This window comes from Pteronotus mesoamericanus, unplaced genomic scaffold, assembly GCF_021234165.1.
Source record: "Pteronotus mesoamericanus isolate MK-2021 breed Mesoamerican mustached bat unplaced genomic scaffold, CSHL_Meso_final contig_1193, whole genome shotgun sequence".
NCBI classification, from domain to species: Eukaryota; Metazoa; Chordata; class Mammalia; order Chiroptera; family Mormoopidae; genus Pteronotus; species Pteronotus mesoamericanus.
In genome coordinates this window covers 369,472-378,370 of record NW_026555039.1, presented here as the reverse complement: position 1 = coordinate 378,370, position 8,899 = coordinate 369,472, and the positions used below count along the sequence as shown (strand labels likewise).

At 56.4% G+C, this 8,899-nt stretch overlaps 1 protein-coding gene across 1 annotated transcript; it reads right to left on the bottom strand.

Moving 5' to 3' along the window:
* Nucleotides 1–1,126: 1,126 nt before the first annotated feature.
* ICMT (isoprenylcysteine carboxyl methyltransferase) lies at nt 1,127–8,594 on the bottom strand. The gene is made up of 5 exons (XM_054583840.1): nt 8,344–8,594; nt 7,536–7,624; nt 6,467–6,636; nt 5,481–5,698; nt 1,127–2,943 (listed from the first exon to the last, which is right to left on the bottom strand). Exons 1-5 carry the CDS (start codon nt 8,536–8,538, stop codon nt 2,761–2,763), a joined length of 855 nt encoding a protein of 284 aa, XP_054439815.1. The 5' UTR covers nt 8,539–8,594; the 3' UTR covers nt 1,127–2,760.
* Nucleotides 8,595–8,899: the final 305 nt, after the last annotated feature.

Sequence of the window (8,899 nt, the reverse complement as noted above, 5' to 3'; positions counted from 1 at the left end):
GGTGTTAGATGGGCGGAGGGATCGATCAAGTTTACTTTTTGGCTCCAGAGGCAGCGCACACCAAGGGGCTGTGGGCTCGCCCCCCACCCTTTGCTGTAACTGCCGTTCTCAGCCCAGCTTGCAAATCCCTGAAAAACGTGTCCTCTACGCAGCTTCAAAGTAACTTTGTTCTGTGCGGTGCCTAGTTCCCCTTAAGAATCTGCGCTTTAAAACCTGCAATGGAAAAAGAAATCTCCTGACAGTTTTTTAATTTGCAGGGACTGGAGATGCGGCCTTTGCCCAAAGTGCTCTGGGGAACACCCAGAAAGCCGGTACCTCATTAACCTGATTCTCTGCCCTGCACACCATCACTGCTAAATTTATGCGGTTAAAAATAATCTGAAGTCTCAGGACCAGATGAAAGCCAATCACCTGCCAAGCCCTGTCCCTAAGTAGTTCATCTTTCATCCCCCAGGAACTGCTGACTCCTGCCCCAGGACCGCGGGGAGGGCGGGAACGCGCCCGGGAACCCCACCTGCACGCCTGCTCCCGAAAGCTGAAGGGCGTGGCGAGCCCCAGGCAGTGGGGGCAGCACCCACACAGCAGGGCCTGCCTGCCGAGCTCCTGGGGGCAGGGAGGTGGGCTTTCTGAACTCCTGCGGGCGGAGGAAGAATAGGTGCGCAAACCCGACACCTCACGCTCCCCCCTGCAAGGCCACAGGCCGTCATCAGCTGCTCTCCAGCTACTAAAAGCACAAACTGATGGCCCCCGAAGTCATGAAAGCTGGGTCCACACCCGCCGGTGCCAGGAGACATTCCCCTCAGAGGGCAGTGGTGGCTGCCAACCCCCCTCCTTTCTGTAGTCCTACTAAGTGGTGTTTGCTTTGCTAAGTGTGGTCCAGGGAACAAGTTGAGAGCTAATCCAACTTGAGCTCGCAGAGTCGGGCAGGGCATGCCGACGTCCCGCGGGGTGGAGTGGGGGGTGCGGCGGGGTGGGGGGGGGGTTCCTGCGGGGGGAACCTGCAGCCCAGGGCTCCAGCGGTGGCCTGGCCAGTCTGACTACATGACCCTCCGGGGGCCATGGATCAGCCCTCTCTGGTCCTCACACCAGCAAGTGTCCCACCAGCAAGCAACGGACCCGCACACTCTTTGGTATACATAATAACAAAAAAGTTAATTAGGCCATGAATTCTAGAAATTAATACCATTTTCAATTGGTAAAATGCTCTTTTGAACACACATGTCCGGCGTCTGGCACAGTTAACCAAATGTCCATTTCTGTGTAGCTCATACACAGTACGGATTCCATTCATGTTATCTCGCACCTAAGTATCAAAAATGTTTGACGTTGTTCTTCTAAGTCTTCACAACACCCCTGTGAGGTAGGTGGTATTGACCCCCTTTTATGGACGGGGAGGTCTAGGCACAGAAAGGCAGGTGGCTCCTTGGAAGCCATGTGGCGTGGCGTGGCGTGGCGTGGCGGTAGGGCTGTGCTCCAGCCGGGGCTCCGCGCCTTCACGTCCCCGCGTCCTGGCGCCACCAGAGAACTGCACGGAAGGATCTCACACTGAGACCAAGTTCCTGTCCAGTCCGGAATTAAACCAGGGTCTTCAAAGTTTATATGTTTGACTCAGAAAGCCAAGCACTCTCCCTGAACTCGAAAAACAAAAATATGACTAAATCTCAGTTGGGATTAGTTGCTCTATTTAAGACTTTCATGAGTCGACTTGAATTTTGTAGCTGTGTGTGCTCTCAGACCTCTCTGGAAGACAGTTTGAAATGGACGATGAAATTTTGAGAACAGAACATAGAAATCAATAGTTAATAGATTTAAATCAAAACACAAAACTATACGCTACGGTAAAATAAGAATAAAATCCCAAATACATGAAGAGCAGTACTTCTCAGCATTTAACAACGCCTTGCACAGAGCAGGTGTCCAGCAAGCATTTCTTGGATAAAGGACAAAGGATACGTCTTGGACACGCCCATCACTGGTAACAGCCCCCGCCTGGGAGAAGGGCGGGAGCCAGGAGCCCAGAAACCACAGGGCCTGGGCTCCCTGGCACCACAACGCCGCTCAGCCACACTGGCTGCACATCGACGCTTCCTTTCTGCCAAATACAACGTGGGGCTATCAACAGAGTCCCCTTTGAACTTATACTGCTACCTATAAAACATAGATCTGTAAATATGATTAAATATATGAAGAGCAAAGTGCCTTAGAAGGAAGGTAAGGAAGTGTCTCTGAAACTGTATAGATGCTCGTGCACTAAGGACAGAAATAAGGAGGTCGAAGCTGTGCTGTTTTTCGGTTAAGGAAACGTTTTCAGGGTATTTCTAACTCTAAAAAGCACTGGTGCCCACGTACCCCTTCCTGCTGGAGGAGCCTCAGCCTCGTTCGGAGGAACGAGTCCGCCTCTCCCGAGGGGTCTTGACTACGGCATAAACGCAAGGTGGCCTCGAGGGACAGCAGGTGGCCTGCGCTCGCCCCGGCGCACTCCGGGCGGCGCTGCTGAATATTGCTGTTACTTGCTCCTTGTCCATCTTTCATCCGCACCCTGTCTTGATGCACCCCGAGAACAGATCGCTCCAGGAAGCTGCGGGGGAGGGGCGGTCCTTTGGTCCTAAGGCCTCCTGACCATTGGGTCTCGAGTGATATTCCAGAAGAGTAAGTGGCGACATAGAAAATGATTAGGAAAATTCATTCTGCAGCGAGGCCGACCAGAGGCCACCTTGTCCCGGGCTGCACGGGGCGGGGGGCCCCGCAGCCCCCAGCGTGTCATAGTTCCACCTTGACCCCTTTTATAAAAGGCAGGCCTGTGGGCACCCGCTTCTTGTACTCCAGGTACTCCTCGCCGAAAAAGTGGATGAGTGAGATTTCCTCCTCCTCTGTGCGATCGCGGAAGAAGCGCCACACAGTCAGAGCGTAGCCGACGCCACAGATTGGGTTGCACAGCATCACCTGACAGGGAACACGAGGTTGAGCAGGCTTAGAGGCGCCGACACTGTGCCCTTCAGCGGCGCCCGCTTCTGCCACCACTCACAGGGGACTTCCTTCCTGCCAAGGGCCCGAGAGGCTCTCAAAACACGAAACTCAATTTGGGTCACCGAGGGCCGCAGCCGGCAAGCCATCAAGTGCAATCGCACCGTTTCTTTCCCGGTAGAACCGAGCTCCCACCACGGCTCTTCTTCACACGCTGTCTGTTGTCCCTCTTACCCACGGGCACCTCGGACGCGCAAAGGCCAGCCTCTCGGATTCAGGCCCCAGGTCGGGGTGAGGGCAGCCCCCGTCCAGCCCCACAAGCGAGCACCCATTCAGCCGCCGGGCCCTGCCTCCCTCCTTCCAGCCTGGCTCCCAGCCCCTCGCCTCCCGTCCCAGCCCCAGCCCCACAGCCTGCCTGGGTCCCCGAAACACTGCCACCTCGCTGGGCTTCGGAAATCACTTCTCCCATCCAATCACTCCCCTGCTCCGAAAGCTGAGGCCTAACCCACCTCCTCGGCCTGGCGGGAGCTCCCCCGGCCAACCCACCTGGACTGCCTCCCACCTGGATGGCGGTTTTTCCACTTTTGAGAATGTCTTGCCCACTGATCCACCGCCAAAGAGTCCTTCCAGGCCAACAGCACATCCAGCCCTCGGGAGTTTCCCGCGCTGCTGGGAAACCAGGTCACCCTCCCGCGGCCACTTGGACTGACCCACCACTGGGCGTGTCCTCCCCGAGCGGGCGACTTCCACCAAGAGAACCGGGCAGTCAGCTTCAGCTTCTTATTCTCATCACTGTTCACCCACCAAGCGCTGCCTTCCGTTCCCAGCACACGCACAGCCCTTCACAACCCGCGAGCCATCCGACCCCAGAGCAAGCCCGAGGCGCTGCTGCTGCAGTCCCACGTGACTCGTGAGGACAGGAGGCCAACCAGTCAGCATCAAAGGCAGGACTGGCCTGGCAAGCGCCCCAGGGCCTGTGCCTCAGGGCCGCAGACACGCGGAGCCTCTCGGCGTGGCCGAGCGTGGGGTCTCCACATCGCAGGCCACGTGCTGTTACTGAGCTATGAAATCAGTCCGTGCATCATAAACAGCATCAGATAACAATGAGGCACAAAACAGAATGCTCTGCACGCAGGAAGGGCGAACACCGCCCTGGGAAAGATGTGCTCCGTTTTTACACGTACGTCTGTGCTGGGTCATGGTGTCAGAAGACGTACAATCCGTTAGTATTAAAACTCTTTACTCCTTAGATGTATCGCTAGCATTTATGGCAATGCCATGTTTCACCTGTAACTATTTCTTCCCAGGGAATATGACTGGTAATGCGAGAGTCCTAAGTGTCAGAAATGCAGGTTTTGAAACAAATGCTCCGCCCTGGCTGGACAGCTCCATGGGTCGGAGCGTCGTCCCGTGCACTAGAAGGCTGCGGGTTCAATCCCCCCGTCAGGGCGCGTGCCTGGGTTGCAGTTTTGATCCCTGATCGGGGCGCGTCCAGGAGGCAGCTGACTGATGCTTCTCTCTCACACCACTGTTTCTCTCTCTCCCCCCTTCCTCTCTCTCTCCAAGATCAATGAAGGCACGTCCTCAGGTAAGGATTTAAATTAATAAAGGAATAAGTAAATAAGTAAGTAAGGCTCTGCGGTAACTGCTGGGGGCCCCCCCGAGTCCCCGGGACCGCGAGCCGCGTCGGATGGCCAGGGCCCGCGCCAGGTCTTCCCCGCCGCCGAGGCAGTCAGTTCCCTAAGCGCCGTCCAAGTTCTCTGGCCAAGTCCCCCCCGGACCAAGAGAACGGATTCAGGAGACAACTGTCAAGAGACAAAGCTCACTCTGCAGCCTGAGACAGGACAAACGTCCGCAGGTCGTGTTAAACCTGATACGTGACCTCAGCCTCATCAATGCAGTTTCTTGTTTCTTTTTTTAAAGATTTACTTATTTTTAGAGAGAGAGGAAGGGAAGGAGAAAGGGAGAGAAACATCCATGTGTGGCTGCCTCTCACACACCCCCTCCTGGGGACCTGGTCCGCAGCCCAGGCAGGTGGCCTGACTGGGGATCGAACCGGCGACCCTTTGGTTTGCAGGTCGGCACTCAGTCCACTGAGCCACCCCAGCCAGGGCCAGCAGCTTCTAATGAAGATGAGTGCAGGCCCTTCCCTGCCCTCAGCCCACTGGAGCGCTGTGGAGCCAAGTGAAAGAGGCAGAGAAAGGGGCACCGCAGATGGGGCAGCAGCACCTAGACGCGCCAAAAGCTCACAAATTGAGGATGCCCATATTTCAAGCACAAGGTAAAAAATGTTAAGGACTAAGTCGGTTCTTTTGACTTTGTTTTGGTCACCACGTGAGCTGTGACAGGGGGCAGATGTGCCTCTTTAAAGAGGCCCTAGGACCCTGTGAACACACTGAAACCTGCTGAGTGGCACACTTTGAGATGATGAATTTTATGGTGTGTGAAGTACGTGTCAACTGAAGAAATACTTTAGGGAAACGTAAAGGCGGCCGGTGTCATGTCCGATACCATACCTGGGTCCCGATGCTCCAGTAAAACCACCCCACGTAAGAAGGGTGCCGGAACCAGGCGTACACGCCGCTTGTCACCAGAGTATGGGTTTCTGATTTTTCGTTCTGCACCACGTGGTTGAAGTTGGAGCCCGCTGTGAACATCGCCGCCTTCCGCAGACATTCTCCAAAGATGACCATCAGCAGGCCCGTGGCACTCAGCCAGGTGATCTGCTTCAGTTCTGCAGGGGACAGGGGGCAGGGGGAAGTGGAGGCACCGGACTGCTGAGCTCCCCCCTCTGGATGCTTACAACGACTCTATTTTCCAAAGACAGGAACGGTGGAAAACACGCTAGTGGGCAACCAGCATTTGTCATCACATTAAAGTTTAAGCATAAACAAAACACATCCTCCTCAGTTGTGCCGTTCATTTGTTTCAAGTGTCAACAACCCCATCAGAGCACCGTGGCAGAGCCTGACGGGCTCTCTGTCCATGCTGGGCTGCCACAGGCTCTGTCCTTCCCTGGGGGACGAGGACAGCTGAGTGAAACAGAGGAGGACCCAGTGTTTCCGCCTTGGCCACTCCCTGAATGCTGGGAACTACATCCGTTTGACTTGATTTGCCGCGGGCAGTGCGGTCTGAGAGGAGGTGCCCGGTGCAGAGGCTTCTGCTAGTAAAACGCCATATGAAATTTCTCAAGTCCCTTGAAAGGGCTAGATTCAAATCTCAGACCATAAAGTCAGGATTACAGTTACCAAAGGTAGGGCCTTCCTATCCCTGGATGCACTATGTTATGCAAGGCATAAAGCAAAAAGGTCAACATGTCCTTGGTTCGAACTCCAGCAGCAGAATTCACAATCCCATCCTCCGTCAAGAGCTTAGGGAGGACAGAGATCTGGGGAAATCCCTCCAGGAGATTAAGCCTGATGGGCAAGCCCACGTCACTGTCACCAAGCCTTTGTGGAAGCCACCCCCTTCTCCCCTGGAGGGGAGAGCAGGGCACACTGACCTGGCCAGAAGATATTTTCAAGTGTGAACTCGATCCAAGAAGAAAGAGCAGCTACGGTGTACTCCAGACTGTGATTGAGGAGAAAGGAATCCAAGGACAGGCTTTTGGGATTATTGACGGCTGTGACTAAGTATTCAGAATAGTGGAACAATGACAGTGAGCACATATACCTATTTGAAACAAAAGGAAAAAGAGGTTAAATTTGAACTTTTGGGGTAAGAAATTAGAGAGAGGGGTAAGTTAGGGTAAAGGACCGGCCATAGTAAAAGAACAGATTTGGGTGTGAAACTGTCCCTGAGTTCCACGAGGTCCTTTCACCGCGAGGACGGACCTCAGGCACCTGCGTTACTCCCTCAGGCTTGCAGGAAGTGAGGTTTTAAAAGGACTACACTTTTGAACACCACAGGCAAAAAACAAGCAAACGTAGGTTACGAAAGCATTATGGGCCCTCCAGCCTCTCTAAAATGACACTACACACAGTCCAACATGAAAGTGGGAAACTTGAAAATAAAGTAGTAACGTCAGTCGAACACAAAAATTTAAAAAACTGAAATAGTTCCGGCAACAAAGAATTAGACAGCTCAGTTATCTCCTGTTCTCTACAGGAGCTAAAGCTTTACCCTTGAAGCCACTCATTCCCACCCAGGTCTGGGACTAGATGGCTCAAGGGCCTGAAATCTGAGTGTCGGGAAAAACCCTATGCCGGCCGTGGGGGATGCACTATACGTGCCCTAGTGGAAGGTAGAGACTGAGAGGCCTGTGACAACGAGCCAGCGCCTTGCCCCCTCCGGTCACCGAGGCTGTCACGGAGGCAGCAGCTGCGGGCACCTGTGGGGAGGGCGCCTGCGACTTGCCTCTGCCAGCAACAGAAGCGACCAATGGGCACGAGTTCTCAGGGCCCAGGCCATGGGAATCTAGGTGGGAGGCAGGTGACGCACATCCCCCGAACCCAAAGCAGCCTTCAGCCAGCCAGAGGTGAGACACAGAAACGAGGAAATGCCACCGCTCACCCTCTGATCTGCCCACCCTACCCTCACCCCACCCGGGGGGTTCCCCAAGCCCTTCTTACCAGCCAAAGTGATTCCAAGAAGACTGGCTAAAACTAAGCAGCATGCCGCAGCCGAACACGAAGCCAAGAAAGCAAGCCCGAATGGCTATCTGAAAGAGGCCCAAAAGAAGTTGTCACCTGCTGCTCTTGAGCACAGATACCTACTTCTTGGGAGAAGCAGGCCACTGGCAAGCACCTAGAGCCTGGATGGACATCCCATGCCCACCACTTTGCCTGCGTGGCCTTGGGCAAGTTACTTAAAACCCTCTGCACCTCGCTTTCCCCATCTACACAATGCGGATGGTACCTACCTTTTAGCGTGGCCTTGAGAGTTATCCATGTAAAGCATGTAAGAGCAAATGCTACAGAAGTTTTTAGCTACCGTTATTACCCAGGGCTGCGGGTGAGCTGTGTGAACCTAACGCATTGGCAAGATTCTCCCGAGTCCCCGCAGCGAACCTGGTCTGGGCACCCGGGACTCTTGCGCCCGGCCCCTTCCGCGTAACTGCGGGACCTTTGACCTCAGACTTGACAGCAAGTCGGTCTCCACACCTTCAATTACATAAAAGAACTCGTGGGCTCGCTCACTCCTCGCCCCACGCGCATCTTCCGCCGCTGATGAACCGCACCAACTGCAATTCTGCACCCGCTCCGCCGGGTGGAGGGCCCCACGCCCCCGAGCCGGGCGAGGCGCGGTCTCTCCTGCCACCTGAATCGCGGCCACAGAACACGCCGGGGGAAGGAGCCCCCACCCCGGCCGACCCCGACCCGGGTCCCGGGAAGGGTGTCCGCGCGCCGCGCCCGGCCCTCGCCTGACCCCGGCCCGTACCTGGTAGCGCGGCGGTCGGTAGAGCAGCAGCAGCAGCGCGTTGAGCCCGGCCACGTAGAGCGCCAGCCCGGTGCGGCCCTGCAGGCCGGCGCGCGTGAGCAGCGGCAGCGCGAGCACGGAGGCGCCCAGCAGGAAGGTGGCGAGGCTGAGACGCGCCTCGGAGCCCGGCGGAGCCCGCGCCGCGCAGCCCGCCATGGCGCAGGGCGGCGGACCAGCGGCGACGGCGCCGCCTGTAGCCCAGGGAAACCCGCCCGTCCGCCGCGCCTGCGCACTGCACTGCCGACGCCGGCAGGGAAGGAGCTGCTGGACCCGCGCGCCGCCCCAGAGCTCTCGCGATACTGCCGCGCCGCAGGGCTGGGGCTGGAATCTGGAAAGAGCGCTCCGCGCCGTGGTCCCGCCCCTCCCCGGGTCGCCCCGCCCCACCTCCCTGCCCCGCCCCCCGGGGACGTCCTGACACGGTGCAGCCGCGGCCGGAGGGGTGGGGCCACAGGTCTCCTGGGTCCCGGGGGAAGTCCAAACCTCCAGAACGTCCCTTGACCAAAGAAATCGCGTGAAA